The sequence below is a fragment of the Falco rusticolus genome, chromosome 13 (genome assembly GCF_015220075.1).
Source record: "Falco rusticolus isolate bFalRus1 chromosome 13, bFalRus1.pri, whole genome shotgun sequence".
Classification (NCBI taxonomy): Eukaryota; Metazoa; Chordata; class Aves; order Falconiformes; family Falconidae; genus Falco; species Falco rusticolus.
The window spans coordinates 13,302,269-13,326,898 of NC_051199.1; the positions used below are offsets into that span (position 1 = coordinate 13,302,269).

Below are 24,630 nucleotides of genomic sequence, written 5' to 3' on the forward strand. Positions count from 1 at the left end.
TTTCCCTGTAGATCACTCCTTTTGATTTTCCTGAAGCGTCTGTCATGTGTGTAGGGTTTTTTTTATCTAGAAGGACTAGTGCAGTGTCTGGAGAAGCTGAAGCTCGTAATTATTTTCTGATTAATTTCAAAGTAAGTATTTGTACACCTTCCTCCGCAGCCGTAAATTTTCACCAAACATGCTGCAGCTGGACATTGAATAAGGTGGTTACCCGCAGCCGAACACCCAAGAAAGGAAGAAAACTAAATAAAAATGCAAGAGGGCTGGGGGGAGCTAAAGTATCAAGCTGCTGCTGTCTCTCAGCTCCCCGGGCGGGGGCCCGCGCACCCCTCCTCACTGCCCCCGGGGCAGCGGCACCCCTGCACGGCGCCGGCCCCGGCCCCGCTGCCACCGGCCGGGAAAGGGGGGTTCGGGCGGCGGCCGCGCCGGGCCCCCCCGGGCCGCTCCTCCCCGCCCGCCTCCCGCTGCCCCTCGCAGGGGGGGCCGCCGCCATTGGAGCCTGCGCAGTGCGGCGGGGAGCGGCCGCCCTCCGCCCTGCCCTGCCCGCGGGGCTGACCGCGCCCGGGGTTGTCGCCCCGCTCCCACCGGGGTGGCAGCGGGCACCGGGGGTCGCGCCGCGCCACCGCCCCGGCCGCGCTCTGATGGGCCTGGCGGAGCGGCGCCATGGCCGCCTTGTACCAGAGCGCGGACCCGTCCGCCTCGGCCTCGCCGAACAAGCTGCTGGCGCTGAAGGACGTGCGGCAGGTGAAGGAGGAGACCACCCTGGACGAGAAGCTTTTCCTGCTGGCCTGCGACAAAGGTACCGGCCCCGCTGCCCGCCGCGGCGAGCGGAGGCCTCGGCCGCTGCCTCTGAGGGCCTAAGCCCGGCCCCGGCGGTCAGGGCCAGGGCTGGGGGCGAATCCTGCCGGTGCCCGTGTCTCGCACGGGGAGGGGGCGGCGGGGCCTGTCTGCTCCCCGCTGCTGCTGAGGGGGACCGCGGCACCTGGCCTCGCCTCAGCGCCCGGCTGTCCCCAGGGCCGGGGGGCACCGGGGGGTGGGGGGCGGTGGGCCAGCGCCTCCCGTGTTCGTGGGGGAGCTCGGTTTGTGTCAGTCCGTGAGGCATTTGCTGCGTTCGCTGTTAGAGACCGTGGGGATGTGGTTGTTGTAAAATTAGGGCTTACCTGGGCATCCCTGGACTGAGTGAGGCAGGTTTCCTGTGTGTTGCACCCATGGTGGTGGATTGGAGGAGTTTTTCCTTTCTAAAATATGCAACTTCAAGCGTATATTTAGTTACCCGTGAGTAGAAACATAGTTTTAAATTGATCTTAAATCTCTGAAATGTTGGAGTCCAAGGAAAGCTTTTAATCATGTGCTGACTGGTTGTGTGTACATTAGGGCATAAGTGTGGTTGCAGGAGCTGGTGTGTTTATGTGCAGAGCTGGCTGCTGGCTGGGTGTTTAGGTTGGTTCACAGCCATAGGAGTGTTTCTGTGGTGACGTTAGCCAGCGGGCTTGGGACATTTGCTCTCGTGCTCGGTGTGCTGGGATGGATTGCTGTTAGGCAGCTGGGCTGCTGGTGGAGTCTGGCCTGAAGATGAGACTGAGCCACAGCTTTTCTCTGTAAGCATAGAGGCTCAGGAAGATAAAAGGATGCACAACAAAAAATGTAAAAAAAATAAGAATAAAATTGCCTGTGTAACAGCTGGTTTAGCGCTCTTTCAGATTGCAGTGTTTTACTGTATGTAGTATTCTACGTATACTTCTGTAAGTATTCTATACGTATACTTCTGTAAGTATTCTATACGTATACTTCTGTAAGTATTCTGTGTTAAGGTTTGTCTTTGTTACGGTCTTCTATGGCAAGAAGAATCAACAGAGTAACACTGAACGGGGCAGTGTGGTGTGTACTTTAGTCAAATAGGAAAGTACAGCTTATGTACATTTTGCTGTAGTGAGCTTTACTTGCTCATTCAGCTTGCTGGCTTGAATTTTATAACATTGCAGCATCATATTACATCTGCTTTGATAAAATATATGCTAAAGTTGGAGTGGTACAAAGACTTAATGTGGTTTCTGCTCAAGGAAGATGCAAACCTGTTAGTAGCAATGTAGAGAGGGTTCACTGGGACTATGGCTCTTCAGAACAAAAGAAGCCTTCTCTCATGCAGTTGATACTGCCTGTGTCTCACAGGTTACGTATGAGCTATTGCCCATTTTTTTAAAAGTACCTGTGCTTCTGTATGTTCGTTTTTAGGACTGGAACCAACAGGGTGGATTAAAGTACATGTTTTAGTGCTTTCCTGAAAGAGATCTCCTGAAATATATTTAGTTTCCTCTCCAATGAGAGAATGGTTATCTACTTGGACTTCTTAATTGTCTGGCGTATTCCATGGCTGTTGTCAGCTATGGAATGTTGTCTTGTTTGATGGTAGCTGGTACTGAGAATGTTCACATGATTTTACTGCGTTATGATAATAATAAGTGACATTCACATGTTACTTGTGCAGGTGACTATTACATGGTTAAGAAACTCTTGGAAGAAAACAGCTCGGGTGAAATGAACATAAATTGTGTGGATGTGCTTGGACGAAATGCTGTTACCATAACCATTGAAAATGAAAATTTGGACATACTACAACTTCTTTTGGATTATGGCTGCCAGGTACACAACACAAGTTAGTGAAAATTTTCAGTGTAGTCACTGGTCTGTGTGTTCTACTCTTGATATATCTTCTCTGTTAATCTGTCTTTATAGGCAGTTCAGTTCTTTTTCTATTTAGTAATTGTGAAGGTTTTCTTCTCACTATTATACTTTTCTAGTGGGATGTTATTGGCATGGCAATTGTTTAAGTAACATTTTTAATGTTATTAACAACTAAAATAAAGTTCAGTCTGTTATTCCTGTTGTAGGGATTATATATTATCTTCAAGCAAAATAAACTGTATAGTCTAAGTGCATCATGCAGAGAATCTTTGATTGTGGAATGTAGTAACTTCTAAAATAGTGGCACAGTTAGAAAAATGCATTATGTTAGGAGATTTTAAGTTATAGTAAGCATGCATTTCTGCAGTGCTTTCTTGTTAAACAAGATGTGTGCTTGATGACAGAGGCAGTTTCATACCAACAATGTATACCAAAACTTCCTTAACTATCTGCTGCTGCTGGGATAGTTTTAGCCATGATAGCTTAGGTATGTAAGACAGGAAAAAGTAGTGTATTTTGTCAGGTGATTTGATACTGGACAGGAAAAAAACCCCAAGCTTTCCCCTCCCCTGGATCTTCTTTTTAGTGGCAATAATAAAAGTTGTGTCTTTTATTTTTCAAGTAAAAATTTGAATTTTCTAAAGTGAATTGGAAAGAATATCAACTGTAGGGGAAATGAAAAGCTACTTATCTCAATGTAAAAGAAGTTTCAGAAGTAGTTACCAGCCCAGAAAAAAGCGTGTGTTCCTAGTTTTACCACAGAACTACAGATACGGGGCTGAAGTGTCCCATATGCCCGAGTTGTTATGCATGCTTGCTTTTTACGTTTTTAATAACCTGGTAAATTGTCTCTTAGAACTTGATCTTTGCAAGTATCATGAATCATCTTTGCTGGAAGGTAATTTCTGTAACTGGTCCTTCTGCTGTTCTGCGATGAAACAAATTGTCAGTAAGGCTATGCTAATTTCTGGAATGACAAGCTGGATTTGTATCCTGATCATATACATAGTGATAATGCAGAACATCGTTTTAGTAGTTCAAAAATACATTTTATAAAAATGCAGTTTGACTTCAGATGGACCCTTTATGCTGTTTAAGTTACTGCTGCTTTCTTATATGACTTGTTTTCTTTCCTTAGTCATCAGATGCACTTCTGGTGGCTATTGACTCGGAAGTAGTGGGAGCTGTCGACATTCTACTTAATCACCGACCAAAAAGATCATCCAGACCAACCATTGTAGTTGAGTGGTGTTATTCTTTGCTCTTTGGTTGTGGAGTGGGGGCTATTGCATTCTGGGTAACTGTAGTGTTTAAAACTGTGTTCTTAAATGAAATTCTGCATCTCAAAAGTGATAGAATCTGGATATTAGGCATTTTTTTTATAGCCTCTTTTGTCTTATAGGATAGCCTGTGTTACTTTGCTTTTCCACCTAAAGAATCCAGTGGCTTTATACCTGCCGAATATTAACAGATGCCTAGTTAGTCCAGAAGAGGAAAAAAAAAAAAGGTTATAAATCTTTTCTGGTAGTCTGTTTCCAAGGTAATAAGCAGCCTTGATCTATAAAGGGTATATTAATGTATTGAAGCTTTGTAGATATTTTTTTTTTTTTTTTGAGCAAATCATAAACATCAGACCTTCACCTGGAAATTAATCAGCTGAAACTTACCTTGGCAATGCTTAAGTATCAAAGAACTTTTAAAAGATCACAAGTAGAGGTAGAGGGAGGGAAGGAATTGTATAAACACTGTGGTACGATTGGGATATTTTTTCAGTGTTTAGATAGTGAATAGACTCATAATAATTTTTCTCTAAGTAGAGCAAAATATGCTTTTTAATATCATGCATGTATTTTGGAGAAGGTGTGCACTGTATGTCAGGTTTTCTACGTAAACAAACCAGAAGCATTTCTCTGTCCATTTTTCGTTTTCCAGTATTTATCTGAGGTGATTGCGTGTCAGGACAAATATTTTCCTATGGTTTATTACATGAAAATAAGGAAATATTTTGCTGAACTGTCAAAAAAACCCTTACATGTAAACACTGTAGTAGAACTGTACGTAATAAATTTAGCTACTTGCTACATTTTATTTCAGAAATTAATGGAACGCATTCAGAACCCAGAGTACTCAACGACTATGGATGTGGCACCTGTCATTTTAGCTGCGCATCGTAACAACTATGAAATTCTCACCATGCTGTTAAAGCAAGATATATCCTTACCCAAACCTCATGCTGTAGGCTGTGAATGCACCCTGTGTACTGCAAAGAACAAAAAAGATAGTCTACGACATTCTAGGTAAGACTAGAATTCTAGTTAACCATTCAGACAATAATAAAAAAAAATCACGTCTTCATTCTCTGATATTTCCTTTTTATCTTCAAGGTGAGGTATATGAGCGGATTTTTTTAATATACTGTAGCCTTTATTGTGAGAAATGGTAGTTCTTGGAGATGGGCGGTGCCTGAGGGAGGCAGTGGCTTTTTTTATTTATTTTGGTTTTATACTCTTAGTCACTGTACACTTTAAGCTAAGTGCCTTTTCATTTCTACCAGTTGTGTCACAAACATTCTAGCTATCTTTGGCTTGGGAGCGTAGGAGCTATGCAAATAAAATTTTTCTTAACTTAGTTAATAGTTGGGGTTTTTTGAGCTAGAATGAGGAGGTGGATAATTTTGTGTCCTGTTTCTGGAAGTGTTTGTGTGGCATGGGTTCATAAGTACAAACTAAAGATTTCTTCTTTTCTTGTGTATTTTTGAAAGTAGAAAGCTTTTTAATAAAGGTTTAAATGAGGAGAGGGTTTTACCAATCTTAACAATATTTTGTGTGGTTAACTTGACACCATATTTGAGGGTGGAATACAATTTAGCATATGAGAGTGGGGTGAAAAATCACAAGAGATCAAAGACTGTAAGCATACTGCGATTACAATATATAATTAGTTATTACATAATTACTCCAGCATGTATCCAAATTGCTAAAACACAATGGAAATGAAAGGATAATTGTTACTGATATTCAGCTACTACAGGCCACATTCTGGTGTCCATCCTGATAGCCCATGTCTAGTGTGAGAAAAGGTGTCAGGGTATCCCAAGCAAACAAATAGAAACATTTGAGATAACAGCTCTTAATTAAACTAGAATGGATAACAGCCTTTGTTCTGGCATTCAGAAGTCACTAGTTTTGCAAGAGGAGAACACCCTTGCAGATGCTTTTCCTGAATTTATTTTTTTTTGTATTGCACATTAAAGCTTCCCACTGTTTTAAATTTGGTTTGCTAAACCAGAAGATTTCCTTAAATGGTTTACTTCTGTCTCTTTATTTTTCACTTGAAGAGCCTTAAGAACTACTATGTAACACTTAAAATGTCATAGTTTTACCAACACTGTTATCTTGACTAATGGCCTCTGCTGATGTAACAGTTGGAGTAATGAAGAAAACAAGAGGGAACCAGTTTGGCTAATTTTTGATACTTGGAATAATAGGGATTCTAAGGATGTGAAGGACAGTATATTCCATGACATGTCATATTTGATGCTTGTAGTGTCTGATTTTGAGAAACCCAAATGTTTTGTCTTTCAGCTGTTTTATGCAAACTTTTGGAATAGGTTCTGATTTGAAACTACTGATAAAATAAACCATCTTCATTTTCCTTGCTGTTCTTTTGGCACAGGTTTCGTCTTGACATTTATCGGTGTTTGGCCAGTCCTGCTTTAATAATGTTGACAGAGGAGGATCCGATCCTGCGAGCCTTTGAACTTAGTGCAGACTTGAAAGAACTCAGCCTTGTTGAGGTTGAATTCAGGTAGGAATTGAAAACACAAACCAATTTTAATACTGTATGAATTTACATGTATAGAAATGTGTATGCATTAGAAAAGGTTTATTCTTAATTATTTGTAGTTGGACTGTTTAAACTGATAATAAGATACAATAAGAAGTTATATAATATAATCTATGTCTCATTAGTAGTCGTTTGGACAGTTTAATTGTCTTAAATCCTTTTAAGTGTAGTCAGTTGCATGTGTATAGTTGCACCAGCAGTTCAAATTTCAGCTCTACTTTGGAAAAATAAACAGAAATTATACTAAATGCTGACTTATTTCAAGATCACACACCTATTGATCATACCAATATCTCATTAGAACTATGCACTTTTTTTTCCCCCTGACATCAGGGTAGAAGTATGCAACACCTTGTTTATGTTGACCTGACTCACTCATGTTAGGGTTTGTTTTGGGTGTTGTTTTTTTTTTATTGTAAGACTTTGAACAGCGTGTGTGTGTATATGTGTAGATATATATATGAAATATGCATGAGCATAGATTTCAGGCTGAAAATGCCCTATTCAGTGAACAAATGCTCAGTATAATTTTGTGCTTAAACTATGATGGTTTCTACCACTTTGAAATTATACAGCACAAAAGCTTTCTGAGAGCATGAAAGGAAATGTTTGTATGGGGTAAAATTCTACTTTGCTAAACAAGGTGAATTTTCTGTTTTTATAGCTAATTGTCTTTCTTACAAGTTCAACTGTTGCATTTTCGTGATACAGCTTGGCACTAAAATGGACTGTGTGCCAGGTAAAACAAGCAAATAATGTGGTTTCTTTTCTGGATTTTTTTTTATATTAATAGTATTCAGTGAATAAACTTCAATTTTCAGATTACAGGAATAAAGCAAAACCCAAAACAACTTCCCTTCCAAGTGGAAAGTCTAAATGATGACTTAGCAGTGTCATGTTTTGTGACGAGTACGCTTTCTCATCTCCTGGAAATAATTCTTAAGGTTTAACTTTTTATATGGAACTCATAAGATCAGAATTTGTATACTGTAAGTCTGTTTCTCAGTTTTTCTCTGTCTAGCGAACTGAAGCGTAATTGTGACGTTACATGAGAAACCTACTCAGAGTTGTCTTCAGAATGCTTGGACCTTGACATATGACTGTTGTGTGTCTTTTTTTTTAATTTGTCTTAGCATCACATAGAATCCTGAGCAAAAATGGACAGTCAATAAATTAACGGAAAATATGTGAGCAGTGTTGTAGTGTGAACTGTTTCTGTGTCTTTCAGAAATGATTACGAGGAGCTAGCTCAACAATGCAAAACCTTTGCTAAAGATTTGCTTGCACAAGCACGGAATTCACGGGAGCTGGAAGTTATTCTGAATCACACGTCTAGTGATGAACATGTAGACAAGCGAGGATTGTTGGAAGAGAGGATGAACCTAAGCCGCTTAAAACTTGCAATCAAGTATAATCAAAAAGAGGTTTGTCTTTGTGGTAATTTGATAGACTTTCCTTATCATATTTTGCTAGTAATTAATTTAATCTGTTGTTCTGCCTCTAGACATAAAAGTGGAAATAAATTTGCAGGAGTTACAGAAGAGATTCCCTGCATGTGAAACAGGGAAATGATATTGCAAGATACCGAGTGTTTCTTCAGTATTTATTCTTCAGTATTTATTGTGGAGAAGAATGTAGTATTTTCTATATTATAGTAAGACTGCTGCTCTTTTATGAACAGCTCTGGTAGTGGTAATTATTTGTTCAGATTCTCATTGGATCTTTGCCTAGGGAAACATGGATCCTTAGGTACAGTACATGGTTTGTCATCCTCTCACTTGTTATTAGCTGTTCAGCTTTGGCGCAGGCTTTGTGCTGTTCAGTAATTACATTAGACCTATGCTGGTGTAAACTGAATAGTGCCTCAGTTCCAGAGTAGCAGCGCCTTCTTATGCCATCAGTCTGGAAGTTATTTCATGCAGTAGGTTGTTGTTGTCTTTATTCCTTGACAAATTACAACTCTAGTTTTGCTGTGCTAGAAGGCAAATGGGTATTTGTGGGATTCTAGTACAAGGACTGCGGACAGAGAGAATGCATTCCTTTCCATGCAAAATCCATTTTCACTTAGCGTTTGCAGAAGGCATTATAATTCTGTCTGTTCTACATATCTAGGCTTAAACTGTTCGTGACACTGTTAAAATACATAGTGTTTAAATGTTGTAAGCCCTATTATGGAATGTCCTAGAACCAGCATTACACATTTCTGGTATGCATTGAACAAGCATACTGACATATTTCAGATGTTGTTCTGGTTTTGACCATAGCTTGTTTTTACCACAGTGGCTGGAGAGTAACAATGTTTGTTGCGTGGTATGGGGAAAGTTTACTATAGAGACGGGTTTTTTGTGATGGTTTCTAAAATGTGATGATAATATCAAGGTTATTTACGTTGATATTTTTAAAATAAATGACAAACCATCCTCCAGTGAAATACATTATTTTGTAACTCCGTGCAAATAAGCACCTGAAATTTCAAACAATATTTGCATATTCTACATAACATTCAGGCCAAAATTATCTTCTTTTTGAGGGACTGATACAACATAGCTTACTCTGATGTAAAATTAACCCTGCTGAATAGAGCCATAATGATTTTAAGAACTGATACGTATAAAACTGTGGCCGCTTTAGTCCTCATCTTACAAGGTGTTGTGTTTTACAGTGTAGATAGTATTTTTCAGTAACAGTATTTTATTCTTCAGATGAGATTGCTATATTTTATAATAAAAAAACAGTGAAGGTGTCTGAAGTATGATGTTTTTTGTGTGCTGTATTTCTAAATAATTAGAAATCAAAACTATTTCTTAACCTGAAAACCATTAAAAGTCTAGTATGTATAATTTATTTTAAGTTTCTGGCTTTAGAAGGAAGTGAAAGTAATGGATGTTTATAATCATAGCGAACCCATAGCATTTTTGTTCTCTTATAATTATTTCAACTTAGTATTGTTACCTTTTCGTGTTCATTGGTAACTACACATAGTTTGAAAATGAATTTTAATCATATAAATCAGTATCCTGTATTAAGAAACCTGAGGCTGATTTCTTGTTCATTTCTTTTTTTTCCCTTCCCCCAGTTTGTTGCTCAGTCTAACTGCCAGCAGTTCCTGAACACTGTATGGTTTGGACAGATGGCAGGCTATCGACGCAAGCACACGTGCAAGAAAATTTTGACTGTTTTGACAGTTGGCATTTTCTGGCCAGTTCTGTCCCTGTGTTACTTGTTAGCCCCTAAATCTCGAGTAGGTCGAATAATTCACACTCCTTTTATGAAGTTCATTATTCATGGAGCTTCATATTTCACATTTCTGTTGTTACTTAATTTGTACTCCCTTGTCTACAATGAGAATAAGAAGAATACAATGGGACCAGCCCTTGAGAGAATAGACTATCTTCTGATAATATGGTTAATCGGTAGGTATGATTTGAGTAGATTGGATGACAATTGCTGATGTTGATGGAACAATAATGATTTGTACTACCTTCTTATGAAATCATTATTATGTTATTTATTGCTTGACCAAAGTTTGCTCTTTGGAGGGTAGTATTACAGGAAAAAAATAAAACCACCCAAACACGTTTTGAGGAAAGGATGTAAAGTGTTACAACAAGCTCTAGGTATCACAGAAAGTGATGTATCAGAAACAGAACGTTGTAGAATCTAACACAAGAGGAATGTGATTTTTTCTTCAGATGGACTGGTAGCATTCACAGTGATGCAAGTGAGATTCAGTTGTGCAATAGTAAGTTAATGTAAAAGCTGTTTATCTTCCTGGACATTTTTAAGATTCTGATCTTAAGAAGGCAAAGCAAGTGTGTGTTCTTCAGCTGAATAGTTTTGTAACAGATAAGAGCCTGTCATCAACTCTTTCTACTTGCTGCTAGGAATAATTGAGGAATTAGTTGAGGAATAAAATTAATTCGGACATCGCTTTAGATTTTTTCCAAATTTTTCATTAATAGGTAGTATTATTTAGTATGTAAGTGGTTTAATCACTGTGAGTCAAACTTGTTTGTTTGGGTTTTTTTTGTCAGCCAGCAATCCACAGATCTTTTTAATTTCTTCCAGCTCTCTTTTACAGGAAAAGTTTGGACAATGCTTTTAGATACATGGTTTAACTTTTAGGTTGCCCTGTGTGGAGTCAGTAGTTGGACTTGATGATCTGTGTTGGGTTCCTTCCAACTCAGGGTATTCCCTGATTCTGTGAACTCTGTAAAAAAGTGATAGAAATTATCTGAGCTGCTTCGTTACCTGTGTGTCTGTGTATGGACTTATGCTAGAATCGGAATATTGCTAGTAAAATTCTTGTTTCTCTGAAAGCCTAGCTACGATCTTTATGTAATCATATAGTGCATACAATGCACAAATACTTTTAATGTAAGTTAAGTATATTTTTTCTGCCTTCTAAGTAGCTGGAGTAACCATGCAGTGACATAAAATCAATTCCTGTACTGTTTTTATTTTTATTGATATGCTCTAACTTGATAGAACAGGATTCTGTGCAATTTTGTTGGACTAATCCAACTTCAAAGAGTTGTGAAAATTTAGGGTTCTGCAAAAATGTCTTTTCTGGTTGTAAACATGAAATTTTTGTAGCATTCAGCGAAGGGAGAGGACTTTGAATATATATATACAGCATTGCCAGTTTAGTGGTACATCAACACTAAGTAACAACTCAGTCTTTCATAACAAATTATGTAATGCTTGATTTGAAAAGTAATTTATAATACAATTTGGACTTGTTGCAGAGTTGGCATATTGTTTAAAGAAAAAAGTGTATATTGTGCATGTTTATGTATGCATATGTATGCATGCATACTCCATATTAGTCTCATAAATTGGTGTGCATTTACTTCATCCTTGTTTTAAAACACAGAAACAAACATTGTTTTCCCATATTATAATTTTTTGTATGTAATTTTCATCGATTATCATACCTGTGCCTGAAAGGATGCGTGTTAGTTCTGGTTGGTGCAGTAGAGGGAGCACAGGTATAATTTTTGTTGAGTACTCGTGATTTTTTTTTTTTTTTTTTTTTTTTTTGGCTTGGAAATTCATAAAACCTTTCAACATCTTTAGGGTTGGTTGGTGCATGTTTGTTTTTACATTACAATTTGGTAGATAAATTAATGGAAAGTTATACCTTAATGTAAGGTAATTATGTATTATTTGGTTGACTGGACTTGTAAAAAGCAACAATACAGTTGAAAATGCCACATTTTTTCCCTGAGTAGTTGTGGGTGGTTTATTTGTTACTTTAGGATGGTTGTTTTTTTTAATGGTGATTCCTTTTATTGTTGAGCTATATTTAAACTATTAAGTAGTCATGCAGATTTTGGAAATACTGAGTACCCCACACACAAACAAATGCAGGTCTTTAAAAGAAACTTGAAAATGTCAAATGTAGAGTACAAATCAGTGTTACAGACTCCTCCTTTGTTTTGAGATCAAATATCTGATTTTAGGAGTTCTTTTGTTCCATCAACTCTAATGTAGGGCAGAAAGTGTGTCATTAGGTGGGCTTGGAAATTTTATGAAAGGTTATAGAAACACTTTATTTTCTTCATGTAGTATTTTAACATACAGATTTCAGATAGGATTGAAAAATGACTTATAAGTAATATAAATATTTAAAACCAGGTTACTTTTCATATTATTGAATTTAAGATTTTTTTAAAATGGTAATTGTATTTATAGCTTAAATGCGTGTTTTACAGTGACATATTGTACTGTTTCCTTCCAATTATCCGGTATGTTGATAAAGAATGTATTTAGAAAATGTGTGACAAAATCAACTGGATTAAAAAGAACCAAGGAACAGGATTTACCTACATTTATGGTCTTCCATAGTCCCATTAAAATACATTCTAAAATCAATGTCAAAATGCCCATAGCAGAATTTCTGAGACTTAGCAGCAGGTTTTGTGTTCTGCTAGATTAACTTCCAAAATCATGAATACAGGAATTATTTTTTCTAAATTATTAAGCATAAATCATACAAGTATCTGCCCCAGAAAAATAAAGCAACAGAACTCAGATTCTTGTATGTGTGTAAACAACGTCAGTTATAGCATCTTTGACTTTTTCAGTTCCATTTACTGAATCTGTAATACTTAGTAAAAGATACATGGTGATCTTATGGAGGGGCACAGAGGTTCTAGTTTAGAAATATTTTCTTTATAACCAGTAAGAAGACAAATACATGTAAGTCTTTTAACAAACTGTGCATAGCACACTTTTTATTTATTATGCCTTCTAACATTGCTGTAAAGCTGACTGAACAAATAGTCACGCATAAGTATCTGATTTTCTTTTTTCTTCCCATTCACTGGATCTTCCTCTTCCTGTGCCAAAGTTTTAAAGGAGTTGCAAAGTCCTAAAGCTGAACCAAGTCTTATCAGTTTTTAGCTACCATTTATACACATGCTCCTTTTCTTCTTGTCCTGAATATAGTAGCATACATCTTAAGTACTCAAAAAAAAAAAAACAACCACCACCTAAATAACTGATTATTCATGGAAATCAAAGGTGCCATTATATTTCATCTAACGATCCTTTCAAGTTTTATAAAAATGTAAAGTCTGTAACAGCCATTCGGTTAGTAAAATTCTTAGCCAGATGTGTTTTTCCGTACAGCCAGACATGGTTAACAATGGTAAAATTCAGTTGGCTATAAAGATCCTGAATAATTAAATGTATGTTGCTCTACGTTACACTTCAGATTTTTGCAATCTTAAGTCATGGTCTCTTTCTCTGCTAATGTTCAATATCAGTTAGGGTAGGAAAAGTTTCTGCTTCTTGGGTCATTTCATATACAGTTACTAAGCTCATTGTTCTTAAAAACCATCTTGTAATACCTACACACTTCCAAAAATATTTCATATAGCAATGTAATGCTTTCTGTAGTGCTTTTGGAAAAAGGTGAATCTTTTCATTTAGAAAAAGCATTTGTATTCTAGCCCTCTACCTTTATTTAAATTTGACCTTTTCCTGTCCAGTTTTCCTCCTGTTCATTTCCTCTCATGCCCTTTTTTGTCAGAGAATATGTTTCTCAGTTGGAAAGTAGGCTTGAAAAGGTTAAACATCTTGTTGCCTTATAACTAATGCTTGTAATCCAGTGCAGTGCTTTTAGTAAATTTACTTGATTACTTTTTTCTCTTTGCTAAAGACGAAGTCAGTTCGTTTACAAAAGCCAGTCAAAAGTACTTTGGTTGTAAAAGAGTACTTTGTTCAGTGCAATGGCTTGACTTCCCTGGCTTGTATTTTTCCCTGCAGGAATGGTGTGGTCAGATGTTAAGAGACTGTGGTATGATGGTTTAGAAGACTTTTTAGAAGAATCACGTAATCAGCTTAGCTTTGTCATGAATTCCCTGTACTTGGCAACTTTTGCCCTCAAAGTCGTTGCCCATAACAAGGTGAGCACCTGTCTTCATAAATCCAAAGCACTGACTGAGCAAATGTAATTTTAATACATTGCTGCAAAATATGTGAAGATATGTGTAGTATGTTAGTAGTAGTATGTTGTAGTTAAGTGTGTACTACACTAGTAATAGCCTACTATGTGGATACAGTGTGGGCTTCTGAGATAAATGTTCTATGTGGTATATGCTGTGTAGTTGTCACGATCTCTGGGCTTGTTCTTGGGCTTGAAAGAGAAGTTCATGAGAGAAATGGGAGTTAGAAGACATTCCAAGACATGTCCAGTTAATCAGGGACTCCGAACAGAGCTACCGTCTTCTTGTAGGAACTGGCTGGTCTTTCAGTTGGCTTGATTTTCATTTGGGGAAATCTCCTTATATAGCTCATCTGATCTGGCATTTGAGCTCGCCTGGTTCCATAGATCAGGATTATGCAGAAAGCTAATAGTAATCTCTGTGTTTAGATTGCTTAATGCTTTTTTTGTTACAGAAAGTTTTATTTAGCTTTTGATTACATATGTTCAGATGGCTCAAGTGGTTGTGGGGATGTTTTTAGTTGTTCTTTGGTTGGTTGGATTTTTTTGATTTGATGTTTTTGGGGGGTGGGTTTTTTTTTTTTGGTAGGAAGGAAAAAGCCCCAAGACCATAGAGGAGCTTTGTTTTTTCTCTGTGAAAAGCCATCTGGATTTGATTGAAGATAGAAGTTTTGAAAATTATCATTCCCATTCTGTTGCACATGTTGTTAGCCACCCATCATATGGCAAGCTGCCAGACCAATTGAATATGAAAATTTTAGCAAAATTCAAGCCAGTGCTGTAGCACCATTAATTTGTATTGCAAACTGTGAGTTGACAGCTGTCTGTCAGTTGGAGGGGAAATAAACTGGTTCAGTTCTTCCCAACTTGGTCTTTGGCTCATTTCCCTATCCCTTCATTGATTCAGAGGCTGGTGATCATTTGGAAAGGAAAACTACTTTTCTTGGAGAAATTAGAGAATACCGTGGTTGGGCTGCCTTCCCAACCACAGCCATTTGCTTTGCAACCAGCAATTCCTTAGCTGAGATAAGGGCCCTTTGCTGCTAATTTAAGTTGTAGCCTTTTTGAAGACGCAGGACTCCTGTCCTCTGTAACAGGCACATGACGGCTTTTTTCACCACTTTGACATGGCAAAATTTATTTTTAGAGTTCATAAATTGTTTAGAAAACCAAATAAAAAGGTTTGGTTTACATCTTGCATCCGTATTACAGTCATTGAAGCAGTAAGAAAGGAAGGAGGAGTCTTTGTGGCAGAAAGATTGGTGTGCAGGCAATGGCAGTGTGTTTCTTGCCACCTTTGTGCAGCATGCTTTCAGGCAAGTTACTTTAAAACAGCTTAGAGTTCCTTAGTTTTTGAACGTCTGAGACAGGAGAAGCTGGTAATACAAATGCTGAGTATTTTCAGCCAGGCTGAAGGTTAGGGATCTGTGGATATTCTGTGAATAGTTGAATGGTACGTAGTGGATATACTTTAAGTGTGTGTTTACACCAACAGTTTCCTTGTGACTTCCATTCTCAGTAGTCATTCATAAAATCCACTGAAGGAACCGCAGGTCCTAAGTCTTTCTAAAATCTTTCTAAAACTGGTTAAGACCAGCTGTCACCACATTGCCAGGTGCATGTGTACTTCAGTTTTCTTTGCAGCATTTTAATGTTGTTTTTGACTGAGGCCTATTTACACTAAACAATGCATATGTTTATGAAGTACAGGAGTCTGTTTCAACAAACCCTGCAAAAAAGAGTAGAAAGGAAAGCAGTACAGAAGAATAAATGGTTTGCTGAGCAAGTGAGTGACAGAGTTAGGTGCTGAATTTAAACCATTTGATTTCTGGCTCCCTTTGGAAGGGCTTTTAAAATGCCTTTGTCTGAAAAGAGTGAGATAGATACCTGAAAGAGGTAAGCCATGTATGAATTGTGTTAATTTCTTTTATGCTGTTGCCTGTTTTGGAGGCAGAAGTAGGGAGTGGTGCATGGGTGCATTTCTGTATTTATAATGTCAGTTATTTCAGTTTGTCCTTTTTATATTGCAGTTTCATGATTATGCTGAAAGGAAGGACTGGGATGCATTCCACCCTACCCTAGTGGCAGAAGGTCTTTTTGCTTTTGCTAATGTTCTTAGTTATCTGCGTCTCTTCTTCATGTACACAACCAGCTCTATTCTGGGACCACTCCAGGTGAATATTGTTGCTGCTTGAGAAAATATTAAACTTGATCTTAATTTGCTATGAAGAGTTCTGTTGAAAAGAGAAAAAGGAATTCAATTAAGAAAGTTATAAAGAATAAAGTACAAAGAAGTTATATTGCATTGAAGTTTGGTTTTTTACTCTCTCATGTAACACATGATTTAGATAGTAAAAGGTAAGAAAAAGAATGGAAGACCTAGTGTAGTTCACTTTCTTAAAATATTTTTTTCTGTGATAAATATATACTTTCTTTTCATCTGTGGTTAGCATCACATACTGCGTGAGTGTCTGGTTTGAAAACCATAAGGATCATTTTTTTTCCAGTAAAGTTCTAGGTAAATGATCATCCTAACATCTTATCTCTAAAAGATAGATGAATGAGGTGTGTAGCAAGGAAGAGTAATCAAAAGCCTTTCTGGTTTACCACTGTGATCTCACTGAAGTTGCGTATTGAGTTGAACTGTGCAAATTGCTTTGGTCTGAAAAATGCAAATATCTCAAGAGTATTGAAATAGTTATCTGTTTATAGCCAGTTATAAGAAGAGAGAATGTTTCTTCTTACCTGTAATTTGCTGAAGCCTTCCAGTGAATAATAATGACATAAAAAAAACCCAAAACCCAACCATATTTTAATTATGTAATACATTTAATTCAGTTGTCCGGAGATGGTGTGGGGAAGCATTAATAGTCTTGTGTTGTGATGCTAGAATAGTAGAGACCGCAACAGTTTCTAAGGTAAATTTAAATTTTTCATTTGAAGTTGGAATTTTGCCTGGTTTTATGCAAAGATTTAGTTTTCTTATTCTGATTTGAGAGCAGACATGGAGTTTCCTACTGAGCTTATGGCATGTACTGTTTTTTCATTAGTTGGTTTCTTTTTTTAAGCACCGGCCTTGTCATCTTAGTCTTGGTGCTATTCATCATGATAAAATTCAGATAAACTGGGAGCAATATGATACTAAACAGATAAAAAAATCAGATAAACCTGAGGGTGCAATATGACATTACACAGAAGGTCTAGTACCTTTGGGGATAGGGGAGGGAACCTGGACTATTATTAAAACGTCATGTTTAGGATGCAATTACCTCCCTCAATCCTTTTTAGATTAAAAGGAGGAAGAAAGCTTCCTTCTACAAAATATGATGAGTGTCAACTCTTACTCCACTAGCAACGTTTTTTTACTTCTGTGGTTTTTCTGTTCAGCTAGAGTCCTCGGCACTGATTGATTTAGTTACTGTGCCAGTGAAGAACCTTTATTTACAAACTAAACCACCTGTTATTAAAAGCATAGCTTACTGACAAAAGCTTTGTATAGCTATACTTCCAGCTTCTCTGGCCTTGCTTTCTGGGAAATTCATGGTGACAAATCAGATCAGACAAATCACTGCTTTCTTGTACTGATGATTCCCCCCTCCCATTTATTTATTTATTTTTAACTCTGATAGGATTTAGTTAATACAGCTGCTTGTCATCATCACTGGATTTGCAAGTGTCTGTTGAATAAAAAGATGCTCGGAATAAATAGGGTAGTCATCCAGTGATTATACTGATGGAATTTGTCTTAATAGGTCAGATCAATGCTTTGTCCTCCCTTCTAGTGAACAGGACTAGTTTTAGAGTGTAGTGGCAAGAGGATGGTCTGAAAGGATTGTGCAAGAAAAGTTACTACTATTAGACATAAATGCAGACTAAATTTGGGAGCAGCATTTTTTTTTTTAACTCTTCCTCTGCAACTAGAGCTATACTGAAGGAGCTTCTGAAAGAAATAATTTTGGCTCAGATCATTAGAGTATCATATCAAGGCTTTAGGATATAGCTGAAAACCTCCAGCTTGAAGGTTCAGCTCATTTTAATGAGTTACAGTGCTTGATCATGCTGCACAAATAACTATATTTAAGAATGTTTTTGTCTCATACACAATAGTCCTTCTTTGAAAAGAAAAGTAATCACTTGTTAAATGGGTCTTTTTAAAATCATCGTAAAAAGTCCTTTAAAAAGAATGTTCATAGTTCTTGTAACCAGTTTAGTATTAATGAAAGATGCTCGTTTCTCCTCTCAGGGTTTTGTTTTACTTCTTAACCTTTTCTCTCTAGCTGTGACTATGTTGCTGTTAATTATTTTTATATTTTTTTCTTTTATGCATTTATAAATGGAAATGTACTTGCATAGTTTGAAAAAATACTAGACTTGATGTTGCAGTAAGTGTTAGGCTTGTTATACAAATTGATTGAACGCTGAAGTCTCTCCACATTTTAAAGAGATTCACTGTTTAATGTGCATATTTATTTATGTACTAGATCCTTCACAAGTTTTTTATTAGGAGGCTATGTTACGAAATTTTCCAAGTAAATAAAAACAGTCAACAGTCACCCCATTCAGTTGCACACTGAAGCTTATGTTATTACTGTTGGCCGGTACAGCTTGTGTAACAACTCTTACAGTATTTTCTGAAAGTAGGTCACAAAGTTCAAATGGTGGTGATCAAATATTGCATGGATACCCAACAGGGGCAGGGGGAGGCTGCTGCTATGTTCATTTGGCTATCAAGAGTTATTTTTAAGCATTTTGTTACTTTACTTAGGATTAATAAAACCTATTTTAATACAGATTTGTAAGTTGGCTGTTTGTAGTGGGGTTTTATTATCAACAGGAGATATAATAATATTCCCCTAGGTTAGATCATTAGATTTCAAATGCTTAGAAAGGAATAGCTTGACTATATGAAGAAAGCAACTGGTATTTGGGCTGTGTTACTACACTGTATTCCAAACAAAATAGTTTTGGGTGGTTTGCACTTTTTGTGCATTCCTGTTTTCATCTTGTCTGCAATCATGTGTCAGTTAAAGGGTAAATGTTTTGTTGTTGGGTGGTTTGTGTGGGTTTTTTTCTTTCTTTAAGGGGTTAAATGTGATGAAGCAGTCTGATGGGTATTAGAATCATCCTCTGACCAGCTGATTATAGTTACTGCATAGCTCTGTGCCTACAGTTGCAGATTCTTCATGGCTGTGGCAAACTGTTCAAAGAACCGGAGAATGTCTGCTGTGCAACAGGGGTACTCAGTGGGTGTCCAGCAGCATGGAAGGGAGCAGGAGCTGGTGCTTCATCTCCCAGTAAACTTGTACTTGCAAAACCTGACCAGTGATACAGTTCTGGACTCTGATTTGGTGCAGACTGTGATTCATACAGGAGGAGAAAGCACTTTCCCCACACTGGTTTATATAGAGAATTACCTGACCCCGTTTCATGTATTTGCTTTCTTGATAATAATATATTGTTCTCTGAAGAAGTTTGTAGGAAGAGTAATTTAAATTGTGAACAGTTCATGCTGGATCTTTGTAAAAATTTACGCTAATGACAAAAGCAAGTCAAGGTCTTCCCTGTGTTGGAAAAATGCACAACCATAACTTTTTTTTAAAAAAAAAAAAATAAAAAAATGCGGTATTTGTACTGTTGGAAACTTCTGTATAGGGTATTTCAAAATGGAAACTAATGATCTGAATTTAGTGTCATGTCTTCTATACTTTACACCCCAATTTGTGCTTACACACCTACACATTATGTATATTTAAAATCTTGCATAAAATATACAGTGAATTAATTCTGTATTCTGCAGATGGACTTTGGTATACTGCTTTTTGATTACTGATGAATTATGATTCCAAAAGTTTTGATTAATTCAGTGTCCCTATTAAGTGTTTCATTAACTTTCTATGATGGTATTTATGTTCAAATGCATTTCATTTACTGCTTTTATCTATTGACTTCTGAGACCCTTATTACTGTTGGTATTGCAGATAAAGACTAGGGTGTACATACTGTTGCTTATGGTATAATTGAGGGATATGAACTTACTAGGTGATGTTTGAACTACTTAAATTTTCTCTTTAACATTTAGAACTTTTCACTGAAAAGTGGTTTTGTTTGGATTGTGAAGTTTGTTTAGCATCTTAAATTTAAGTTAAACTTTTAAAATGTGAATAGATTTTTTTTGGTGGTGGTGACTAGAGGCTGAAGGAGAGAATACAAACAAAAAGAACTACATGTTTTACTAAAATTGGAAATAAATCTATTTCACAGATTTCAATGGGTCAGATGCTACAAGATTTTGGAAAATTTCTGGGCATGTTTCTTCTTGTCTTGTTCTCATTCACGATTGGATTGACACAACTTTATGATAAAGGATTCACTGTAAATGAAGAAAAGGACTGTGCGGGTATTTTCTGTGAGCAACAGAGCAATGACACATTCCATTCGTGAGTTTGCTACCTATGAAATAGCTGTATTGTTCTAGCCCTTAATCCCTAGTAATTAAACAGAACTGGAATTTTTCACTGAAGGTGAATTTACATTAAATAAATTCAGTTTTGGTGTTTGCTTTACCTAACCAGATTATTTTTTCTTGTTTTTCTAGGTTTATTGGCACATGTTTTGCTCTGTTCTGGTATATATTCTCCCTGGCACATGTAGCTATCTTCGTCACACGTTTTAGCTATGGTGAAGAGTTACAGTCTTTTGTTGGTGCTGTTATTGTTGGCACCTACAATGTGGTGGTTGTGATAGTATTAACTAAACTCCTTGTGGCAATGCTTCATAAAAGTTTCCAGCTGATAGCAGTAAGTGGTTTCTGATTAATTACCAATAATTGCTAGCTGTATCCTTGGATTTCATACAGATTTCTTCCTACGATGTCTAGACTAATCCATAGACCTCTGTGAATGAGCTCTGTCTCTGAGCTTGCAAGGGGCATCTCTTTCCTTCAAATACAAACTTTTTATTTACTTTGATCCAAATAAAATGGGTACTTCACATGTTGAACATGTGCAAGACATTGGCCCTCTGGGAATTATAGACTTTTTTGATACAGTGACTGTTCAAGTCAAGATGCTATTCTTGATACGGTGTAGTATTTGGCCATTTGATAGGGGGTTTATACCTTCATAGCAAAATTTTGTATTTACACCAGTGTATATAGTGAATTGAAGATACATGTTTTTATTTTAATTACTTAATATTTGTATATTGAATTTATTAAAATACTTGTAATCAGAGTTTAATAACTGTCAGTTTTTCAGGTGTGAGAAAATAAAACAAAATAGCCTGTTAATATTTTTGCTTCTCATCTTTGTTAATGTTTCTGATGCTTTAGAATCATGAAGATAAGGAATGGAAGTTTGCTCGTGCCAAGCTTTGGCTTAGCTACTTTGATGACAAATGCACGCTACCTCCACCTTTCAATGTTATTCCCTCTCCCAAGACTATCTGTTATCTTTTCAACAGTCTCAGTAAATGGATCTGCTCTCATACATCAAGCGGCAAAGTGAAACGTCAGAACAGCCTAAAGGTAAGAAATGAGTGTGAAAGCTGTAGGCTCTGAAGCTGGAAAGGTGCTGGTTGCTAGAATGAATCAGAAAACTGCTACATGAAGCTGCCTGTCATATGGTGAGTGCTGCTAAGATAAATAGGAACTACAGAATAATGTGTGTTGCATCCAAAATATAAATAAAATAGGTTACCTGTTTCTACTTCACTAAGATTCTATTAACTTTCAGTTTGGGGAATTTCAGCCCCCCTCCCTCCAACCCCCAATTCCCCCAGAAAAAATTGAGTGATTGAAAATTCATAGAAACCTTAAGGAAGTATGTGCTAATCTCAGAAATGGTGAGGTTAGAGTATTCTTTGGGGAAGGTAATTGGTTTTAAACATACTACAGAAGTGTCAAAATAAATAACCAAAAAGTGTCACTGAAGCCTCTCACTGTTGGCGGGACGGATTTTTTTTAATTCTTGTTGAGTAAATGTTTTTATTGTACCCTGTAATTTTGCATACTAATTTTGCATCTTCTTTCTGACAAAAAGAGCATTAAATAAACTAAATTCAAAGACTTTATGGAATGTGCAATGAGAAGCATTCAGGATTACGGAACTCTTAATTGCTTATAGTACAATTACTAAGCCAGGTAGATTAAAAATGTTCAATTTTGTTCGTACAACAGATCATAATTCAGTTTAAATTCTGCTGGCAGTTTACATGCATTGTATATTTGTGCACATCAGGATGTAGCTATAAAATAGTTTTGTTGTTTTATTCCTACTTATTCTCTGTATAATTGTATACAGGCTTTAGAGCTCAAAAATCACTTCTCCATAGTAAATGTGTGATGTTTGTTTAAAGGAATGGAGAAATCTGAAACAAAAGAGAGATGAAAATTATCAAAAGGTGATGTGTTGCTTAGTCCATCGTTACTTGACTTCCATGAGACAGAAGATGCAAAGCACGGATCAGGCAACTGTGGAAAACCTAAATGAACTGCGGCAAGACTTGTCAAAATTCCGAAATGAAATGAGAGACCTGCTTGGCTTTCGAACTTCTAAATACGCTATGTTTTATCCAAGAAACTAAGGCCTAACTTTTAGACAAAACGTGTCTACTTCTAGATACCTGTAAGTGAAAGTTGTTGACCTAATTCTGTTGCCAGACCAAATAGAAAAGATTATTGCACAAAAATACATTTGAAAATGTGTTTGCATGAGTCGCAGCTAGATGTGGAAGTGGTGGAAATAAATGCAAAAACAGATGTAGTAATTTTCTTAAGCACTTAATCTTTGTGTGTATATAACATTTGTATATAGAATTTTTTTAATGTTCCTCAGACTGTGGCTGTCAGGTGTCAGAGCTTCATAACTAGCACAATGTGTTGATTTCTTCTATTTTTGCTGTTTGTTCCTTTTTGATACTTGTTTTTCAAGTTGTGGGAGAAGATAGGCTTTTTAAAACAAAAATCCAGCCTATGTTTATTTTTAATAGAAAAGTCAGATACAGAATAATAGAAAATTTCCAGCATAGTTGGAAATTATGTTTGACTGTAGGTTACAGTGCATGCAAAGACTGTGTGGCTCTGAAAGAGGCAGTTCTAGTGCCAAGTTTTGTATGTTAACATTGACTGTATACTAACATTTATAGAATATAGAAAGTCACATCATCGAGACTCTTCCCTTTTGTGGGAACACTAAAATTTTGAAATCAAAATAGACCAACCATTTTTTGAACGTTGTGGTCGTACGTAAGACAATCAATTCCCGCTTCTATTTTTCAGCGGTGCTTCAAAAGTACATTTTAGTATACATGTTAAGATTGGGAACTAACCTGTGCACTTTTAATGTTTAATGTCTTAGGTTTTTAAATCTGGATGATTCATTATTTGAAATACTAAAACCTGTGATTTAACAAAAATGATGTGGAGCACCTGAGTGCTGTTGTTTGTAATGCTGAACAATTCCTGTGAAAAACTGTACACTTCTTTCTGTGAGTACATACGTTGAATCTGATCACTGGACAGATGTCGTTTAGAAGGGCCTGCTTTAGACAGGTTTTACATACCTACTTTTAAACTTGGCTTTCTTTTTTTTTTCCTTTTTTTACCACAGTTGCTGCCAAGCTGAATTTTTTTTGTATGTGTCAGGAATACTGTTTTGTGAAAACATGTGTTTTGACATTGCTTACAATGGACGGTAAGGGCTTTGTGGATTTTCTGTGCTAGAGGGTCCTATTTGGCTTTATATGCTTATATATAATTCAAGTTAACAAATTGTAATTGAGAAATGTGATTCCTGTATTTTTAATTAAAGAATAAGTATATTTATGACAGCTAAAGGATTGATTGACAATTTTACTGTTATGATGGTGCTCTTCTACAATGGTCTTACGGCCAGAAGGCGCAGGTAGCCATGTGGTCTTTGACTACAGTTGATTTTGGGAGGTTGATGGAGTGGAGGCTTACATGAATGTTTACTTTTTTGAAGGAATTCTTATAAAGCTCTTTCTTGTAAAGGTAATATATTTTCTGTACTATGAAATTATATATACTGAACTAGGGTTTAATACTCTGCTTCCAGAAGTCTTGTAGTATAGAGGGATTCTGGTAAGTGTTGGCTTTTCATGTGAATATGAAGCCAACCTCATGTTCAAAGCAAAGAGGATCCTTGAATTTTGTATTTGGACTCAGATCTCATTTTTCAATAAGACACCAACATAAAAACTGTGTACTGTGTATGTTACTTATATCCAAGAAAGGAAACAGACAAATAAAAGCTCTTTGAAAAATATGGTTGTATTAATATTAGTCGTATTTGAAACACAATATATCAGGTACCCCACTGAAAGTAATTTCTTTGTCATGTTAAGATAGTAAGTTTAAGGAAGGTTGTTAATGTGTTACTAGCTTTTTTTCCTTGTGGACCCCATCTTGTTAAGTTTTAAGTTCATTCAAATAGTTTCATGCTGTGCCATGAAGTGATACCTGAGCTAGTTCCAAACAAGCTAGATTGGATTCTAGATGCGCTATGAGCTGCTTGGCACTCATGCTGATTAGTTCTTCTGGGAAGCTGGGTGTGTTGCTAATGTAGCTGTTTCTAACAGCTTTTGATATGTTAAGCAGAGTCTCTAGGAGCCATTTCGGTCATTGTCAC

General features: G+C 36.8%; 1 protein-coding gene across 3 annotated transcripts; it reads left to right on the forward strand.

Annotated features, from left to right (window-relative positions):
* Nucleotides 1–466: 466 nt before the first annotated feature.
* On the forward strand, nucleotides 467–24,267 carry TRPC1 (transient receptor potential cation channel subfamily C member 1). Of its 3 annotated transcripts, XM_037407057.1 has the most exons (14): nucleotides 468–799; nucleotides 2,486–2,640; nucleotides 3,821–3,922; nucleotides 4,777–4,979; nucleotides 6,358–6,489; nucleotides 7,757–7,952; nucleotides 9,605–9,941; nucleotides 13,804–13,943; nucleotides 16,012–16,155; nucleotides 20,243–20,418; nucleotides 20,577–20,778; nucleotides 21,312–21,506; nucleotides 22,337–22,605; nucleotides 23,338–24,267. In XM_037407057.1, the coding sequence occupies exons 1-13, from the start codon at nucleotides 664–666 to the stop codon at nucleotides 22,562–22,564; spliced, it is 2,346 nt and encodes a 781-aa protein (XP_037262954.1). In that variant the 5' UTR covers nucleotides 468–663; the 3' UTR covers nucleotides 22,565–22,605; nucleotides 23,338–24,267. The 3 variants fall into 3 exon arrangements, 2 of the variants coding, with proteins under 2 accessions (XP_037262954.1, XP_037262953.1); XR_005107281.1 differs by lacking the exon at nucleotides 23,338–24,267 and having other exon boundaries at nucleotides 467–799; nucleotides 21,443–21,506; nucleotides 22,337–22,370; XM_037407056.1 differs by having other exon boundaries at nucleotides 22,337–24,267.
* The last annotated feature ends 363 nt before the right edge of the window (nucleotides 24,268–24,630 follow it).